General features: G+C 40.9%; 1 protein-coding gene across 5 annotated transcripts in view; it reads right to left on the bottom strand.

The window, feature by feature from the left end:
- Positions 1–21023, bottom strand: part of LOC103185757 (LIM and senescent cell antigen-like-containing domain protein 1) — an 86437-nt gene that overhangs the window by 12989 nt on the left and 52425 nt on the right. For 3 of the 5 annotated variants that reach the window (XM_042333864.1, XM_042333865.1, XM_042333862.1), the window contains exons 2-4: positions 8299–8458; positions 5088–5154; positions 3954–4074 (exon numbers count right to left, since the gene is read on the bottom strand). In XM_042333864.1, coding sequence (XP_042189798.1) covers positions 3954–4074; positions 5088–5154; positions 8299–8458 — 348 coding nt within the window. Of the gene's footprint in view, positions 1–3953; positions 4075–5087; positions 5155–8298; positions 8459–10495; positions 10871–21023 lie in introns of those variants that run through there. The other 2 variants (XM_007904415.2, XM_042333861.1) reach the window with 1 other exon arrangement.

Below are 21023 nucleotides of genomic sequence, written 5' to 3'. Positions count from 1 at the left end.
GAAGTGCTTCCTGTATAATCAGCACGGTTATTGTAATGCAGCTTTTAAAGAGAGGTATTGAAACTTCACTTCCTTTCTTCCTTTATTAATATAGATGGTATACATTGTCGCAACAGCAAAGAGTGAACCTCCAACTTACTGCATGAAGAACTAGAGTCTTTCACAAAGGGAAAGGGAACCAGCAGGTAATTCACACTACAGTACTGGAATGAATATTCTTCAAACTGCTGTCAAAAGAGAACCTTCGTCAGTCTTCTCACCAGCACACTGTAAGTACTGCACATTGTAATCACACATTAAATGATTTGGTTATATTCTGACTTGGAGCATTGAATTCCTTGCAAACCAGTATGGGAATATTATTTGTTAATTACATTCTCTGGATGCGTCTGTAGCAGACAATGGAATTCATTCTTTTAATAAAAAAACAAAAAATTAAATGAATTTGTATATGAAAGTGGATAAAAACTAACCTACAATCTATTCATTAATTGTTTTAAAAAATTGTCCTCAGTCAATCATTTCAGCGTCTCAATCGGGTGTGAGACACAATACAAAGAACACTTACATTTGGGTGCCAGGTACTGACACCGGTCGGTGGGGAGAAAAGGCGATAACTTAAAAGTGGTTTAAAAAAAATGCAAAAGCAAATGATTTAGAGATGTGCATTAATAAAAATTATTTGATAACTTGCAGTCCAGAACACGACCGAACACCATGGCTGACGATTCTCAGGAATGGAATGACACGACCACACTGGCTGCAAAGTTACCAACAGTATCGCAAGCCAATTTCAATCTAACAACTACGTCGGTCGAAAGACTGGTTTATATTGTGATCTACAGCACAGTGTTCGTAGTTGGGCTGATTGAGAACAGCATCTCTCTCTGGGTCTTCTGTAGCCGTATGAAAACCAAGACCATATCCAGCATTTACATGTTAAATCTCGCAGTGGCTGATGTTGGTCTAATTCTGACTCTGCCATTACGCATTACCTATCACATACTTCAAAGCCACTGGCCATTTGGAGAGATAGCTTGTCGGATCACTGGCTTTCTGTTTCATCTCGACTTGTACAGCAGTGTCTACTTTCTTACCTGCATCAGCATTGATCGTTATTTAGCAATAGTGCATCCAGTTAGATCACTCAACTTTCGCAAGGTTCGTTATGCAAGAATAATCAGTGCTACTGTATGGGTAACTGCGATCCTAGGAACCTTTCAGCTTGCTGTGACTGCTCAGACCTTGAAAGCCACAGAGAACACGACTGTGTGCCTGCAACTGTACAGAGAGAAGCCATCTCTCTATGCTTCAGGGGCATTGATTATTGGATTTCTCTTTCCATTTCTTGTTATTATCTGTTGCTACATCCGCATCATCAGACACCTCCAGTCTTACAGGCGGCTTGATTACAAGCACAAGGCGTCCAGGATGATTTTCACAGTGCTAACAGTCTTTTTGGTTTGTTTCTTACCGTATCACATTACTCGGTTACTGTACGTTATTGTTGCAAATCAGCAACTGAAGTCCACTTCCACAATGGAAGTTCTTGCCATCCTGAACCGTGCATTCTTCTGCCTGGCAAGCATCAATTGTTGCTTAGACCCAGTGGTTTACTTTTTTGTGGGAGAGAATTTTAAAGAATCTCTTTGTAAGAAAAATGCATGGAAAACTACAACTGAATGTGAAACTCGTACCAGCAGCAGCACTAACAGAGCAAACAATGTAGAAAATACAGTATTTGATTAATGAATTAAAAATGAATTAGTTCAACATTTGGAGAGTACTGTGGGGTACAAATTCCATTCAGTGTTGTGTATCGCCTTTGGCAAAGTGCTTCTATAATGGGAAATCCCATTATAGATAAAAATATAAAAGGGAATAATTTCCAGGTGTACAGGGGCAAGGGAGGAAAATGAATCGGTGGATCAATCTTTGAAACAACCTGCACAGACATGGTGGACCAACATGCCAAAGGCAATACAATAATAACATAATAATCCTTGCAATTGATATCACGCATGCTATCACGACTTTGAGAAGTCTCAAAGCGCTTCACAGAATTTACTGTAAATGAATTGATTCTATATTTTGTGGACAAAAATACAGTACTGTATTGTACAATAGTGCATTGTAATACTACATGCAACACTGAACAGAATTTGTACCTCTGTGGGACAATTACCATGGACAACAACAACAACAAGATTTCATTTATAGAGCGCCTTTCACGTCGGGAGGACGTCCCAAGGCGCTGGACAGTTGGGTCAGGACCCGAGCAGGGGGGAAATGGTCAGGGTGAGGGGAGGGAAGGGAAGGAGGGGGTAGAGAGTCGAGAGGGGAGCTGAAGGCACGGTCAAAGAGAAAGGTCTTGAGACTGGCCTTGAAGGAGGAAAGGGAGGAAGCAAGGCGAAGGCACTGGGGGATGGAGTTCCAGAGCCTAGGGGCTGACTAGTCCTCAGAGGGAGGACTCCTCTATCAGTGAGGACACACATTCATCTGGGAAGAGATGCAGCGATGGACCAGAGGTTTTCCCCTCCCCTATTGGTATCGTCACACTCACTGGAGACTAATTAGTTCAGGGGAGGAGCTCCACATGTGTAAAAAAAACGTGGATTCCCATCTCAAGTGAGTTTAAGGTAGGAGTTGTCAGTGTACACCCATGACTACAGATGGAGTTTCTATATTATGGTTCAGCTTATTTGTTAATAAATTTTGAGTTTGTGATATGACATGACTGTTGCCTCAGATTCCTGCTATAGTATTTATTTATTTATGGTGCACAGTATATGTGTTTAAAATAGATTCCACTCTGTCATTTTTTTTCTATTCTGCTATTACAGTTGCTTAGTTTGTGAAAAAAATGGAATTTGCAATGTAATATTTTTAAATCATTATAAGTTTTCCAATTATATCTTACACTTTCCTCTCTATTTAGTCAATTATCTCTACTCCATTTCCAAACTAAAGGTAATTTTTTAGCTGGTTAAATTCCATCAGTACCAGTTTTGGGATCCCTAAACATAAATCTGTTTTGAATGCTCGCTCCCTGCTGGAGGAACTCCGCATCCATCCTCTGGGGCATCCAATATTGAAATGGTCAAGACTGTAGAACTGTAGGCCTGAACAACATAGCAGCATCATTATCAACTAACTCACACCAAGTCTCGATGATTGTCGCTCTAAACCAATGCATTAAATTTTAGCAAGTTATTAGGTTGCCTATAATAGATCTCAGGACAATTTTCAGTAACATACTACACAATAAAGCAAGGGTGCATAGAAGCACAATGAATACTGTAGAATATACATCACAGCTGTTTCATATAAAATTGTGAGAGAGCTACACACAGATAAACACATTCCTTCAACTCCTAATGGACTGTATTTAATAAACCTCCTAGCAGATGTCATTATCTGACCAAACATCTAAAAAAAACTCTTCAGGATTCCTAGGAATAGCAGAACTGGCAGATAGTCTAATTCCACATTATGCATGTATTCATCTTTCAGTTGAGAAGTGGAGAACAGAATGTTCTGGCACAAATTGAGAACCGTTATTAAAAAGTGCATTCTCAAATTGAAAGTCTGTATATTGCATAGTAACTTTTATTTTGGATATCAATATACACTCTTCGCAGCACCCTTGTTCCAAGGGCTGACCGCCCCAAAAAGCACATTCCCCTCTCTGCTTCATATTAAGTCATTTCTCTACTACTGTTGTAATAGTGGTAGGATTGTTCAACAGGAAACAAGTTTGTGCAGAATAGGTTTTTTCCACTAGTTTTTACCCACTCAAAAATTATAATGGTGAGCTCTGTTAGCCAAGAACTCAAACCTCTTTAGAGCACAAACTTTTAATTCATAGAATACCTACATTTGAGTTGAATGCAGGAGCAGACTTTACCCTCATTTCTGCAGTTGTGATGAACATATCATTGAAATGTACCAACCTGCCGGCGTTTTTCACAAATCCAATATCTGCAAGGATCTGCTGACAGAGATCACAGCGGAAACATTCCGGATGCCAGCTATTGTTCATAGCTTTAATCACTCGGCCAATGATGAACTCACCTACAGTGAAAGGAAAAATGTTAAACTTAACTTAAACTGCTTAAAATACAAAAAGACAGTCTGTTTCCGTCATCTCATTTCCCCTAACTAACCTAACCAAGTAAAACTGGCTCCCAATATTTCAATGGATTGATTTCAAGTTCTGGCCTTTAAATCTTTTGATCTCATTCCGGCCTTCAAATTCCTTGATGGTGTCTCTCCCTATCTATGTAATATCTTGCAACACTATTCTCCCATACATGGCCTCTGCTATTACGATTCAGGTTTACTTAATGACCCCGCCACCCTCACTCCTTTTATCCCACCTTCAAATCTCTGAAAACACTCTTCCAAAATCTTGCATCCTTGTTTCTTCTCTCCCTATGTTCATAAATCTTTGAAAACATTTAGCTTAAATCATACATTAGGCAAAATGCATAATTCTTCCTTGTGCCTGCTCAGTGATCTCCATTACATCTGTCAAATGTTTAAGACGTTTTTTTATATACTAAGGGTCCTAAACAAATCCAAAATATTGCAATGCAAAGCTGTCCTACACTATATTCTGTTGGGTTACAGATATCCCTTTTAATAAAGCAATTTCTAAAATCAGACAGGAAGCGATTTCCTTCCTTCATTAAGATGGAAACAAACTCATGCTGGTTACAATTCATGTGGCAAACCTCTGGCTCTTCATTAGAATAGTCATTTTTCACATGCCAGTTTGGTTTGGGGAAGCTGTTATACCGTTGGGCAGCATTGTTCTTGCCCTCACAACAGATCCAAATCCCTCATGATCTTGGCATCAAGACCATTCTCTTAAAAATTAATATTACAAAGAGTTTTAGAAAATTCTTCAGTTTTTATTTAGAAGACTGTTTTCACCAACTTGTTTCAGAATCTGTAAATATTGCAAGGCAACAAGGCTTAGAGCAACAATGAGACAGATAGCCACATCAAAATGGAGACATTAAAATATAAAGGAATCTTATTGTTTGTACAAAAACAATGCTAACGTAATGTTGAACACTCACCACATTGATGACAACAGGGAGCAAAGAGCATCTGAAAATCATGCTCACAGTATTTTCGGCCTTCAAACTGCAACGAAAAAAGAAACGTTAAAAATGTGAGCGTATATCATCCTACATCATAGCAGGAGTGTTGGTTTCTTGATTCAAAGCACACCAAAAAGGGTCTAATTTGTGATATTTCTTAGTTTCTCAATGTAAAGAAATGTATCCAATGATCCAATTTTTAAAGCATATTGTGCTAAAGTGCATTCACATCCAGGCTGGACTACGCTAACTCCCTAAAAACAGAAACAGAAGTCTCTGGGAACAATCAGCAGGTCAGGCAGCATCTATGGCGAAAGGAAAGTGAGTCAAAGTTTCGGGTCCAGGACTCTTCGTCAGAACTCCGTTTGTCAGCCCTCCCTCCATAGGCTGCAGATCATTCATAAATCTGCAGCTCATGTGCTCTCCAGCACCAAGCTCTGTGATCCTATCACCCCCACCCTCGCCCCAATTCCACCACTCCCCATCCCCCAGAGGATAGAGTTCAAAACTTTCATCCTCGCTTTCAAAGCCCTCCACGGCCTTGTTCCTCCTTACCTCTGTGGCCTGCTAACTTCATATAGATCTGTCTGCACCCTCCGCTCAGCGGGCTCCGGTCTGCTCCATGTCCTCCATGAGCCCACCCCACCATCAGCAGTCAGTCCTTCAGTTTCTCTGCCGCATCCCACAGTTCCTTCGCTTCCTCCCTTATCTCTTTCAAGGCCTGTTTCAAGATCCAGCTCTTCGGTCGCACCTTGGTTCACCCTCCTACATCTACCATTCCTGCCCTCCACCCCCCGATCCCAACCCCCTGCTCGGTTCCAAATCCCTGACTGTCCAACGCTTTGGAATGTCCTCCCGACATGAAAGGTGCTATACAAATGTAATTTATTGTTGGTAACCATAGAAATTTACAACATAAAAGGAGCCCTTTTAACCCATTGTATTAATGCTAGTGTTTCATCAATGAAACTATCTATCCTCTTCCCATTTCCCTGTTCTTCCCCTCTGATAGCTTTCCTCAGCATGCTCAACTAATTCCCTTTTAACTTTATATTTTTGGGGGTCAGCTGGGTGTCTAACACAAATGGAAATCTGTTACCAGATTTAGGAAATTCCAAATCAAACAAGAGTTTCACACATGAATGTCACTGACAAATGGAACATAATTATAATAATAATAATAATCCTTGTATTTGATATAGCGCTCTATCACATTTTTGAGACGTCTCAAAGTGCTTCACAGAATATACTATAAAGTGAATTGACTGTATATTTTGTGGGTGAAACACACTGGCCAATTGCACAGTGTCCCACAAACAATTGTGGATTGAGTTACCCAAATTTTTTTATTGAAGGGCCTATTACCCCCGGAAAAGTGATCCACCAATCAACTAACAACCGGGTTCCTACTTACTGCTAGGTGAACAGAGGCGTATGGAGTAAGGAAACTTGCCCAATGTTTCACCCTGCCCGGGAATCGAAGCCAGGTTCTCTCGCTTGCGAGGCGAGTGCTCCAACCACTAAGCTACAGGACTCCACATTCAATTCCAGGTGCAGAAAAATTTCCGTTTGTAGGCGGCAAACGAGTGTGGAACTGCACCATTGAGTCTGCACTTGGCAGACTCCACAGTGAGTACCTCCAAGTCCTGGCTGGTCTTATTAGAAGTGCCTTGGAATACTGTGAACCCGGACTACTGAGTTCACCACAGAGGGTTGACTTGATTCTGATATTTTGTTGCCAAATATGTCACCTTGGAGCCAACCAGCTTTGAAGAGGATCCACTTACACCACGCCTCCCCCCCCACCCCAATAGATAGTAATTCCCTTTAAAATTTACCAATTGAATGATTACATATTTCTTATTAAGAAATCTCGCAAATCAGACTCCATCATTATTAAATACTAAAATTCAGTATTAATGCATGGATACAATTTTAGGTGGCGACCATTGAGGTGGGGAGGAGGAAGGAAAGAATAAGCGAGTCAAACTAGAGATATCAAATTATTGGATGGACCTGGATTATATTTGGATTGTGAAATGGATATTGTAAATCAACATTTAAAGACATCTCAACAACATGATAAGACGCTATTTTAAATGCGAGGAATATTATAAACTGAATTCAGACTTGTTCTGTTGTGGTGATTTTGGTCATGGTATTATTTTCGAAAAGAAGGAACTTTTCCTCAGTGCTCTAGTTAATTTTCTCTATTTATCAATATTTACTCAACCTCTATACAGACAATTTACATTTATATAGCACGTCTCACATTGGAAGGACATCTCCATGTGCTGAACACTGCTGTTAGGGCCCCTGAACTGGGGATGGGCGCCTAGATTATAATTTGAATAATAAATAACTATAAAATTTGTTTTTCAAATCCTTGCTGCTGTGACTACGCATCAACTTAACTTATCCTGAGATGATTGGACATTAACTTGAAAATATTAGTGAACTCAGATAAATCATATACAAGAAATGTAAAACTATGCAGATGCACAACTACAATACAACATGCAGCATTCTTTTGTCAAACATATGCTTACAAATTGAGGAAGGTCCAACCAAACGATTATTTCTGTCACACAATGTTTACTCAAATGCTTTCAAAACTACCTTGGCCCTCGGCCCACAATTCAGAAGTCAAACCAAATTCTTAAGTATTATTTTCCATTCATTCTTTGTTCACAGTACATCTCCCCTAATGTTTTCCCTGCTCATAATTTATCCTCCAGTTCTCCTGAAACTCATTTGTAGATATTGCCCTCCAACCTATTTTGCCCACAAATATACGGTCAATTCACTTCATAGCATATTCTGTGAAGCGCTTTGAGACGTCTAGAAGACGTGAAAAGCGTTATATCAAATGCAAGGATTATTATTATATATATTATTTAACCTCTTCCCACATTCCCAAATAATCCACCTCACATTTTGTACGCCTATCCAGTAGACTTGCATGATTTGCCAATACGTAGACTTGTCAAAGACGTGGTTAAAGATGGATTTGGCTAACAAAACAGAAAACTGAACTGATAAGATTCCAAAGCAAGCCATGGATAAGTGACTCAAAGTCCCCCTCTGTCTAAAAATAGTAAATAAGCTATTGCATTTCGAGAAACTTGATTTGCTGAAGATTTAAAAGGTAACAACTGATGGGTTGAAGTAGAGAATGGCGACTTACCTCATAGAACAGGCCTTCTGGAAACTGCTGAAAACACTGGGCACATACAAAACACTGCTCATGATACAGCTCTCCATTACTGTTCACAATCCTCTCAGCTGGTGCAAAGCCACTTTTGCACCGCTCGCACATGGCATTCGCCAGGGCATTTGCCATGTTACTAAAATAAAAAAAGAGAACCAAGTCAATAATGAGGCAATGCATGGAGTGCCTGATGCGATACATCATTACAATATGTAATACATCATTACACATACACAACATGAAGTATCATGAAATATCAGTACAATATTAATTTAAATCAAGGATGTCAAAGGCAAAAGGTGTATTTTGGGGGAAGGAAACAAAAATATGATAATCACATCAGATCTTGAAACAGATGAAGCCAACTGGATATGCTGAACACGCCTTTTCTTATACCTACATTTGATATTTCTTGCCTCCTTTTCCTTTCAGCCTAAAATAGCTATAGCATGCATATGATATTGATAGTTTATTATCTCATTGACCTCTAATCTGCTGGAGGCATCCAGTAACTTCCAATAAATCCAGACTAGGCCCACAAAACAGTCTAAGACACACAATTGCAAAGTAAATATAAACTATTTTTAAAAAAAGTTCTAGAGATGATAATACTAGGGAAGAGAGAATGTAATTGGACATTATAGTCTATAGGTTCAATAGGCGTACAGTACTGTATAATATTTCAAAAGTCAGTTCAGGGGAAAGAAACCAAACGTGGCAAAAGAAAACTTCCATTTTTGTAGCATCTGAACACATTGAAGTGTCCGAAAGTGTTTCAGAAGTAATTACGGTCAAGTGTAGTGACTTTTTTTTAAAAAGAGAAAAGCAGCAGCTAATTGCGAGCAAGATTTCCTAAACAGCTCTGAGGTGAATGATCAACCGGAGGATTGCTGGAAGAAACTTGTAATGTTAGCGGTGTATCTTTTGCACAGTGATTATGTGCAGCCTTAGGAAGAAACCATATTGGCAATAAACTCGGATTTCACAATAGTCAGATCTCAGTACAAACACATCTGTACCATCAGCAGAACTCAGTGGAAAAGATCCAAAATTCCAAACTCTCCACTTCATCTCAGAATTTCCCCACAATACTTACAACAGTCTGAATACACGTCCAAACACACAAGAAAACAAGTGTCTTCCAGGCCAAGGACATTGTTGAATTAGATTAAATTGCTTTCAGATGTCTCTTGACATTTGTGATCTGGTGATACTGTTATTAGAATTTCAAGGCAAGCTGAACACATTTGTACAGTCGCTACATAATAAAATTTCATACAGAATAAAGGTCAACGCAATCAACCACAACAATTTAGGTTTATATGGCCCCTTTTGTGACAGGAGGATGTATCAAAGTGTTTCTCACAACTGACTGAGAACCTGAGTTGGTGTGGGTGGAGGTGGTGGGAGTGGAGGGTTGCTAAAACTGCAGTTGAAAAGATGGGTGTTAATGTATGTTTAGAAGGTAAGGAGAGAGTGAGCAAGATGGGAGGGATTCTGGGATGGAGTTACAGCGAGTGGGGGTGGAACGGCTGAAAGCTACCCCCATTTTCCTCTATAAAAGTATCAGGTTTATTCTAATTATCTTTAATATAAAGTGTTAACTGAAATTGTAGAAGTGCACAAGATTACACTACTCAAGTTTCTAATAATGGGAACACTCATTCCTCATTTACTCATTTCTAATGCAGTTTATACAACTGAAAGTAAAGCGAGTTATTTTGCTTTCAGTTGTACAAGCTGTAAATTAGAAATTCATGGCAACACAGGAAAAGCTTTGCATGCAAAGAGCTCTGTTAACCGATGTTATTTTAAAATATTAATTAGCTTTCAACATTAAAATGTTTAATAACATTAAAAACGGTCCCCTTAAAGGGACTTGAACAAAGCATTACTTTTGAAGGGCCACTTCTGAGCAGGGGTTAAAGCAACTTTGATCTGCCTTTTATACAGCACTAGTGCTAATAATCAGTGCTGCACTTGGCAAATGGCTTCCAGTGTAAATCATTTTGCTATAACACTTCTCACACTCGATTTATACTTTTTACTTGCAAAACTGCAGTTACTATGCATTAGGCTTACTACTAAATCTACCTTATGGATTATTACTCCGGGAAAAGACAGTGTGAGACACTGGGGTCAATGACAAAAACGTACAAGAGAAATAACTTACAATCTGGCATAAAAGTCACAGAATTCTTTATATACTTTTATATCACTCCGTCTTCTCTGTGATTTAGACACAGCTTTCTGATCTTCACCGTTTTCCACTGGGCCTCCATTCATGATGGTGTGATGGACTTCTTCGGTCTCAGGAATTATGTAAGGCATTGTTCTTTCTTGAGGATTCATCATATACGGTTAAAATACCTTTAAAGATTGATGCTCTCCGATGCTGAAGGCAGTCCAAACAGACACAATATGCTGTGGGATCTCAGAGGGCTTTCTGATTACAGTAACAAGTTATCCCAAAGCAGTCTAAACTTTTCCAACCCTCAGAGGAGTCAGCGTAACCTTCGCCAGCTCTGTTAGTTTCAAATTAAAAGTTCAGCTGCAGCAGGATCAGGATGACACTGGGTGATATATGGGAAGCAACACTGATAGGTCTGGTTCAGCTGATTTAACATCTCTATGGCAAAATGACTGATATCCATTCACCATTCGTTTAGAAGACTTAACTGTTTTTATTCATCAGTTTATAGAAACGCAGTAATAAACTCAGATTTCATTCACATTGCATACTAACCCTTTCGGGCTTACAGAAATAATTCTATAAAAGTTGTATTTATACAATAAACTTAGAAATGCCTTACATTTCCATCAGAGTTTCCAAAACCTTTATATTATACAGCATTGGATATATTGTGCACAAATATTTCCTGCAGATGCTTTCCGTATGGACAGAGATTATGCTTTTTGAAAGTCACAGGAAACCCTCTGGCTGAACAGATTGTTTATCATTCTGTTTGTACAGTGAGGATGACACATTAATTTGAGATCAATGACAGGTAGAATACTGCAAAATCCTGGAAGATTTGTACCACAGGTCCCCAAACAAGAATCATTCCGGTAGCTCAGTTACATTTACGCAAAGCAAAAGTAATCTTCCATTCAAGGCATTGGAATTTTTCTTAAACATATATTGCATAGAACCTTGAAGGTTACTGCAATAACAAATATACTGGAAGGAAAGTGGAGTCACAAGATCAGATTTCTACATTTAAAAGGATTTAGAAATCCTGCCATTTATAAACGCGTTTGGCACTCCTAAAGGAAACATTTAAATTTAAAACAAGCTTTTAGTAATTATAAAGGTTAAGATAATTTTGAAATAAATATTGCCATTTGGAGGCTCTATACGCATCCAAATGTTGCGTACACATTCAGTGTAGGACTTTTATACAGTAAAAGACACCAGCTGTGGTGCCTTCTGAATATTTTCTCTCATTCCACGAATAGACGCTGATGATAGTCACTTCTCCAAACTAGTTGCTTGACGACAACAGCTGCTTAATAGCAGTCTAGCATAAATACTCCCAACTCTTCGTCTGATTTACACAGAAGGATGGGGCATCAAGATTACATTAACTGAATAAAATTACTGTACAGTATTAACCTCCATAAAGATTAGTTACTATGGTGCTGTTTTTAGTGAACATTTTCTCTTTCCAATATCTATTGACAATCTCTGCATTGTTAAATTGAGAAATAGTTTCTTATGTCGCCTCTGGTTAGTTATTCCCTGCAATGTATCTTCCCTAATTTTCTCTCCTATCCTGAATGCATTCTCAACTCCTATTTTCCTTCTACTGGGTAGTTGGTGGGTGCTCTCTGGTACCTCTCCTATACTGTCATTATGTTTATGCACAAAGCTGAGACAGAGAGAATATCAGAGCCAAACCCCACTGCAATCCTCACTGACGTCCACACAAATGCACCTTTGTGAGTCTCTGGATAGCAGTCAGGAGCTGAATTTTTCCTAACCTAGGGACACTTTGTACCACAATGACTGATGTTCCAGCTGAGATCAGCTAACTAGGCACAGTTATATTTGACTCCAGCCTTTCGGTTTGCGTGGTCTAGTGTTGCACCATATAAAGTACCTTAACATATTTATATTTAAGGACATAATTGTACAATCACCACCAACATTGTATGGGAGAGTTTTTTTTTAAATCAGTAAAAAATCAGTACATGGTATGCCCTATCATAAACAGAGTTTGAAGCAGAATCCATAATAGCTTTAAAAAAAGGAAATTAACCAATTGTTTGGAAAGGAACACGATAAAATTAACTTGGGAATAAGGCAGGGGAGCAGGACTAAATGGATAGTTCTTTCAGGAAGATAACATATACACAAAGGACCAAATGGCCTCCTTCAGCAAAGTAAAACTTTCTGATTCTAGGATTCCTGAGGAATGTAAACTACGCTGACACATTTAACACAAAGCTATTACTGGACTTCAACTTATTCATCGTTCTTCTGTAAAGATCCATCTAATTTTATCTGCACGGTACTATATTTGCTTGCAGCAACTGTCAACACTTCAGCCAGCCATCGACTTGGATAGATGTACGACTTAGGTGATTATACGATTTATACAGATCAGATTTATGTGAGTTTTACTGTATAATCCCAGGGGGACTTGAAAAAGCTTCTGTACAGGAAACATTTCTCACAAAAATACTGGATCACTGTAGCTCAAAAAACAAGTCCTTTAATTTCAATTTGTATCTGTCGGGTTCGTCTGAAACATCACAGGAATGAGTTTGGAAAACTCAGACAACTTTTCTTCCAGCAACCCCTCCACCCCTTCACTCTTTTGCAAATTAACTAAACTTAAAAAAAAAGCGAAAAATCATAAAAAGCATTCAGTGGAAAATGTAGACAGAAACAACCAACGGCACAATAAAATGTGAATCATCTGTCACAAAGGAGTGGAATCCTCATGGGACTATTAAAATTCATGGCAAAATCAATGACAACTTTAAACACATGTTTGACTGACCTCTGCAGATAAAGACAGCTTCTTATGCTTGGAATGGTTACTGTGGGGAGGAACACAAGGGGCGGGGGATAATCATTCTCAGTTGCGGTTTTAGAATCATGGTGCCTGAAAACTTTCCTCTTCAACTGTGCTTATGGCCAACTCCCCCTCTCCCTGGCTTGGGAGTCAGGCGCCACCCCCCCCCCCCCCAACTGTTAAACGCTCTGAGACGCTACCCTGTATGGAGGGCGCTGTAGTGCAAATTGTTGTTGGTGCGTTCATCATTAATCCTGACAGTTATCCAAAAGTAGCCGTTCACTGAATTTGGAACAATTACTTGGCTAATTTAAACTCTGGAACTCTCTCCCTCAATCCCTCTGCCTTGCCCTCTCCTTCCCGACTTTCAATCCCGCCTAAAGACTATCCCACTTATATAATGCCCTCCATGCAGGGTAGCGTCTCAGAGCGCTTAACAGTGACGGAGCCTGACTTCGAGCCGGGGGGGAGGGGTCTGCTCAGGCAATAACACCAGCACCTGGGAAGTACTGAATTTGCAGAAGTGCCACCTTATGGGTGAGACGTCAAACCAAGGTTCTGTCTGACTGTTCAGGCGAACATTAAAAGATCCCGTACCTTTATTCAAAAAAGAGAATCTTCCTTGCATCCTGAGACGCTACCCTGTCCTGGCCAACATTCATTCAGATTATCTGTCAGAGCCATTTGTGGGACCTTGATGTACACAAAATAGCTCTCAAGTTTGTCTACAATAGAGTCACTACACTTCATAATGATTACTGTAAAGTTCTTTGAAATGTCGAAGTAATGTCTCAAGAAACTTTACAGCCCGTTGAATAGAACTATAATATCCTTGAATCACAGTTCAAATGGAAGTTTGTTCTATTGCAGACATATTGTAGGACAGATGCACACCTGGCAAGTCAATGTACATCTCATCTAAAGACAATTCTCATTTCCATAACCTCATGTTACAAAATGCTCCTCTCAGAATCAAGAAAATGTGGAAGTTGAAATACACTGACATCTCAAAGTTTCAATATTGTTTGAAAAAGAAATTCAACCAGAATGTTAGACAATGCTACGATAAAACTGGTCATCAGTGGTGTAGGAACAAGGAATGATAAAGTTTTTTAAAAAAAAAAGTCTACATATTTGCGTCAATCAGGAAGACTATGGGAGTGCAGGACGAGAGTTTCAGGCAGGTGCTAGACAAAACTGCTGATAACAAGCCCTGCTTGTTGCCTAAATAAGCACCCATTGAATGAATACTTCCCTTAGGGGCAGGAAGGGTCGGGGGGGAGGGGGGGAGGGAAAGCAGAAAATGGCAAGATTCAATATAACAACAAATTGCATTTATATAGCACCTCTCATGTCAGGAGGATGTCCCAAGTCATTGGTTTGCATCCGAACTACGAGCTGATGTTGAGGTGGGTGTTGATTGGAAGATGACCAAAGGTGCAGTCAAAAAGGAAGGTCTTGAGACAAGCCTTGAAGGAGGCAGGAGAGGGGGCAAGGCGGAGGGGCTCCGGAATGGAGTTCCAGAGGGTGGAGGCAGAAAAGCTAAAGGCCCAACTTTCGATGGTGGGGCAGGCAGGGTGAGTGACGTGAGGCAGGCCAGTACCCTCCGAGTGGAGGGAGTAGACAGGTTAGTAGGGTTTTAGGAGGTCACAGAGATAGGGCAGAGCAAGATTGTGGAGGGCTTTAAAGGTGAGGACAAGCATTTTAAACTCGATCCTCTGGGGTATGGGGAATCCAACACAAGGTAACCGCCAGTTAGTTCTATAAAATTAATGATTTAGAGAGATGACTCACATGGAGAAAATCATCAATGCAGATTTAAAAGGCTGAACGACCCGTTTAAATTCTGTTAATAATTATATGTAAAATGAGATCACAGAACAATCTAGCTCTGCTATCTCCTCAATCTGGTCCTTGATCCAAAGCCACTTATTTGTCAATCGATTTTTAAAACTGTAATCTCTGCACAATTTGACAGCTGATTGGATTACTTCAGAATCCTCTACAACACCAAAGATAGTCATATAAAAATATACGACAGATTGTGTTTTTATATGGGTTTTCCATATGCATATGGAAAGCATATTAAGCAGAGTAGTTGTGTATAGACTAACGAATAGAATTCCTCTATCTGAGATATAATGGATTTTTGGGGGGAACAAAAAGATTTGGGTGGGGAGTTTCTCAGGACTGGTCAGACTAAAAGCAAGCAAACATGGTTCCTGTGCTCAAGAAAGGTGTCAGAACAATACCCGGCAACGACAGGCCCATTAGCCTGACCTCAATAATTGGAAAACTATTGAGTTTCCCAACAGTTTAAGAATTATGACTCAATTACAATCGACTCAACAATCAAAGGAAAGTTAGAGGTGTCCTAATGCACATTTTATAATCTCTCCATTTCTGGTCTCAAATATCAAATAGTTTTTTTGCAAACACTGGAGCATTACCAGACCCCAACTGGCACAAGGAAGATCCTGACATTAATGGATTTTAAATAACAATAGTGAGAATAACCAATTGCAGGAGTTTCTTCATATTGCATTGTTAGTGAATGACATATAAACTTGGCTTGGGGGATACCAAAGTGCTTTATACAGGCAATTTTCAATTCCATTAACAACCCTTGTGTGTTTGAGTAACAAAAAAATCATTGCAAACACATTACAAATCTTCACGTTGGTAAAGGAAGGAATATTCTATCCATTGTTGGATTGTGCTTTGAATTCCCTTGAAAACTGGGGTTACTTGAACTGGCTTCCTGTAATCCAAATTTATTCAATGATCAGGTAATGTCAACTATAATGCACATCATAATCCATACGCAGCCTGGGGTAGCAGCATTACAGCCCCAATATTCAAGAGAATTCAAAGCGCGATAAAACATTAGATAAAGGGTGCCACAGCAATAAATTGAAATTACTGACATGCCTGTCAACTGTTTTCCTTAAGAGATTATTTAATGTGCTTTTGTCGTCGAACTAGACAGGTGGTAATTCACAGCATTTGCACTCAATTGCAAGGAACTAATTCTAAAATCAGTTTGGAGTTGAGAACATTGCTGAATGTGTATTTTAAATCATACTTGCATTTCGTCCACAAAATATACAGTCAATTCACTTTACTCTGTGAAGCGTTTTGAGACGCCTCAAAGAGGTGATAGCAACAACAACAAAATTACATTTATAGAGAGCCTTTCACGTCGGGAGGACGTCCCAAAGCACTGAACAGTCAGGTGTCGGGGCCTGAGCATCGGAAGGGGTGGTGTAGGGGTGAGGGAAGGCAAAGAGGTGGGAGGGCGACCGAAGACACGATCGAAGAGAAGATTCTTGAGACCGGCCCTGAAGGAGGCAAGGGAGGAAGCGAGGCGAAGGGACCGTGGGATGGAGTTCCAGAGTGTGGGGACAGAAAGGCTGAAAGCCCGGCCACTGATGGTAGGGCGGGTCGGGCGGAGGACATGGAGCAGACCGGAGCCCGCTGAACAGAGGCAGTGGGCAGGTTGGGAGTCAGCAGGTCAGAGAGGTAGGAGGGGGCAAAGCCATGGATGGCCTTAAAGGTGAGGACGAGGATCTTGAACTCGATCCTCTGGGGGATGGGGAGCCAGTGGAGTCGGGCAAGGGTGAGAGTGATGGGGTCATGGAGCCTGGTGCGTAAGAGAACACGAGCTACAGAACTTTGGATGATCTGCAGCTTGTGAAGGGAAGAGTTGGGAAGGCCGACGAGGAGGGAGTTCCCGTAATCGAGCCTTGATGTGAGGAATGCATGGGTGAGGGTTTCGGCAGCCTCAGGGTGAGGCAGTAGTGGAGACTGGCAATGTTGCGGAGGTGGTGGTAGGCAGTGCCGGTCATGGTGCGGATGTGGGGGAGAAAGGACAGTTCAGGGTCAAACAAGACACCCAGGTTCCTGACTGGCTTAGTGAGGTTGAGTGTGCAGCCGTGAAGGCTGATGTTGCCAGCACCCGAGGTGCGGAGGCTCCGGCGTGAGCCAATCAGGAGGGCCTCGGTCTTGCTGACGTCGAGTTGGAGAAAGTTGTCCCTCATCCGGGACTTGATGTCGGACGGTCAGGACGCCAGTAGTCCTAGAGTCAAGGGTGGAGGCAGAGAGGTAGAGTTGGGTGTCATCCGATACATGTGGAAATTTACCCCATATCTGCAGATGATATCACCAAGGGGGAGAATGTAGAGGATGAGGGGACCGAGGACAGAGCCCTGAGGAACACCATGCGAGACAGTGCGGGGGCTGGAGGAGAAACCGTTTGCTGCGACAAAATGGAGGCGGTGTGAAAGGTAAGACCTGAACCAGTCAAGGACAGAACCTTGAAGGTTGAGGTGGGAGGAGAGGCGGAGGAGGAGGATTGAGTGGTCCACGGTGTCAAAGGCAGCAGAGAGGTCGAAGAGGACGAGGAGCCCTGGTCACACGTGGTCAGGATGTCGTGTGTAACCTTGACCAGAGCAGTTTCTGTGGAGGGGTGTATAAGCCGTCATATCAAAAGCAAGGATTATTATTATTACCTAACTAAACCAGTCTGGAACCTTGGCGCCTTATTTGACCCTCAACTATCCTTTCTACCCTACATCTGTGTCGTGACCCACTCTGTTTTCTCCCCACCTCCGCAACATTGCTCGGCTCTGTCACTGTCTCACACCGCAGGCTGCCAAAATCCTCATAAACACATTCATAACATCCAGTCTTGATGATGCAAACTCCCTGCTTGTCAGCCTCCCCAACTCCTCCCTCCAGAGGCTGCAGATCATCCAGAATTCTGTGGCCTCTCCCGCATCAGGCTCCATGACCCTATCACCCCCATCCTTGCCCGACTCCACTAGCTTCCCATCATACAGAGGATACAGTTCAAGATCCTGGTCCTCACCTTCAAAGCCCTCCATGGCCTTGCTCCCCCTACCTCTGCGACCTCCTAACTCCCTACCAAGCTGCCCGCTCCCTCTGCTCAGCAGGCTCCAGCCTGGTTCATGACCCCTGCTTCGCCCACTCTGCCCCCGCTCTCTGGAACTCCATTGCGCAGTCCCTCCCTTGCCTCCTTCAAGACCCACCTCAAGACCCTCCTCTTTGACTGGGCTTTCGATCACCCTCCTTCCCCCACTGCCCTCCACTCTCCCCAATCCCGACTCCCAGCTCGGGTCTGAAACACTGACTGTCCAGTGCCTTGGAACATCCTCCCGACATGAAAGGCGCTCTACAAATGTAATTCTGTTGTTGTTATTACTCCAGGGTGAAATAAGCAGACAGAGGATGATGCAACAGATGAAAATCAGCCCCTTTGAGAAATTTCCAAAGGCAGACAGAAGAGATCAAAAGTATAACTCAATCAATATTGCATTCTAATTAAGTCACAAAGTTGTTGATATTCTATCATTAAAGTCTTCAGCTTTACTTAGAGAAAAACTCACGTTCATAGAATCATAATAATCTTTGCATTTGGTATAGCACTTTTCATGTCTTCTTGACATCTCAAAGCGCTTCACAGAATATACTGTAAAGTGAATTGACTGTATATATTTTGTGGGCGAAATGTGGCAGCCAATTGCGCACAGCAGTGTCCCACAAACAGTCATGATTGAATTGACTAATTTATTATTGTTTTTTTAGAATTACAGAATCATAGAATTATACAGCACAGAAGGAAACCATTCGGCTCACTGTGTCTGTGCCGGCTCTTTCAAAAGAGCTTCCAAATCAACCCCACTCCCCTGCTCTCATCCCATAGCTTGCAAACTTGTTTTCCCCAAATAATTATCTACTTCTCTCTTAAAAGTTGTTATCGAATCGGCTTCCATCCTTTCAGGCATAAATTTCACACATTTACGTGAAAACTTGTTGACAGGTTTTGCCCACAAAAAACATTCAATCTACTTTACAATATATCCTGTATATATCTCAATGTCTCTCTCAGTTGACAGAAATTCCCTCACAACTGACCGACTAAACTGGAGCCCGATTCAAGTTCATGTTTGCTAGGACACTAAAACTGTTCGACTTTGACAGCAAATATTTAATCACAACACATAATTGCAACCTTAAATACTTTAGAATTATTTTGCTTCAAGCTGACCTTACTATACAATAGCTATTATTAAAAGCACTTTATATGATATAAGTATGAACTCTCAGTCTATAGCCGTTGAATATCGATCGCTTCCTGGCACAAAAACAGCAAAGTCACTCTCATTTCAGTCTTCTGCCAAAAGAAAAAAAAGCACATCAAGATTTTTGCACATCTCTCAACCAAGAGGAACACACTTCTATGTTCCAGAACCTTTACTTCCCAAGTACCCATCTATCTGCCTTTTAAACATCACAATCAATTTGGCATCTACAGCCTTTGGGAATAATACTGTCCACATTGTCACATCTATTTGGGCAAAGAAATATTTTCTGATCTCACTTCACAAACCAATTTATCCACCTCAAAGCAGCCCTGAGAGTTGGGCAGTGGTCTGGACGATAATCAAGAGCCCAGCTGGTTCAAGTTACTAAGACAACAGACAATTCCTGTGGTGGAGTGGTTAGAGCATTCGCCTCGCAAGAGAGAGGACCTGGGTTCAATCCCTGGGTGGGGCGAATCCTTGGGCAAATTTCTTTACTCCACACACCTGTTTACCAAGCAGTAAATAGGAACCCGATTGTAGTCGATCTGCAGATCACTCCCAAAAAATAAATAATAATAATAATTTAGTTACTGAATCCACAATTGTTTGTGGGACACTGCTGTGCGCAATTGGCTGCTGCATTTTGCCCACAAAATACACAGTTACTGCACTTTACAGTATATTCTGTGAAGTGTTTGAGATGGCTCAATGACGTGATAAGGCACTATATCAAATGCAAGGATTATTATTATTAATTCTCTATTTCTTATTGTTACATCAACCAAACTATAGCCTAGGCATATCCAGGCATCTTTTAAAAAAAACTAGAACCAAAAGCATCATTCAGAAAACATTTCACTCAGGGCACACCCAGTGTTCACTTCTCCAGTGACTTCAACTTTGTTTCACAACACAGTCATCAAAGGAAAAGTTAACACAACTGATGGAAGGAACAGTTCACTTCTCCCAGCCCCAAAGATAACCATCCGCAATTGCAAAGACAACATCAACTTTGCACAAGCAGAACAATTCAGGCTGGAAAATTCCACAGCTGAGCTGCTCCTTTCCAGCTACATTCCTGTGACAGGTCTCACCATTGATATTTGCAGAGCCTGGTTAATGTAAAGATGGTGTACAGCTGACTCACACAACTGACTGAGTCCTCAGTACACAAGATGCCCAAACTGAGAGTATAATTGGATGCCAGCCTAGAACATATCGAAACTGCAAAACAAAAGTTCTCAAAGAATATGCGGGATCCTTTTTGGAAAAAATGCTGATAAATACAATCCAACGACCTGCACACAGATGGTTAATTGCCAAGTCATTTCCAACACGTTGCCCCACATTCCTCTGTCCGCTTTCAAAGAGCATCGCAGAAATTGTGAAACTTCAACCAAGAAGGACAAGAACTGACAAGCTCAGTTCTGATAACAAATGTGGTTTTGGCGTGTCATCAAACAAAATGTACACCTGTTAAGAGATACTGGCTTTCAAACTGCATACCGTTTTGCACCTATAGCACGTTAAAAGCTCTGCAATACATTTCAGTATATACTAAAAATTATAT

Source organism: Callorhinchus milii, unplaced genomic scaffold (genome assembly GCF_018977255.1).
Source record: "Callorhinchus milii isolate IMCB2004 unplaced genomic scaffold, IMCB_Cmil_1.0 Scaffold4, whole genome shotgun sequence".
NCBI lineage: Eukaryota > Metazoa > Chordata > Chondrichthyes > Chimaeriformes > Callorhinchidae > Callorhinchus > Callorhinchus milii.
This window is presented reverse-complemented; position numbering and strand designations above follow the sequence as displayed.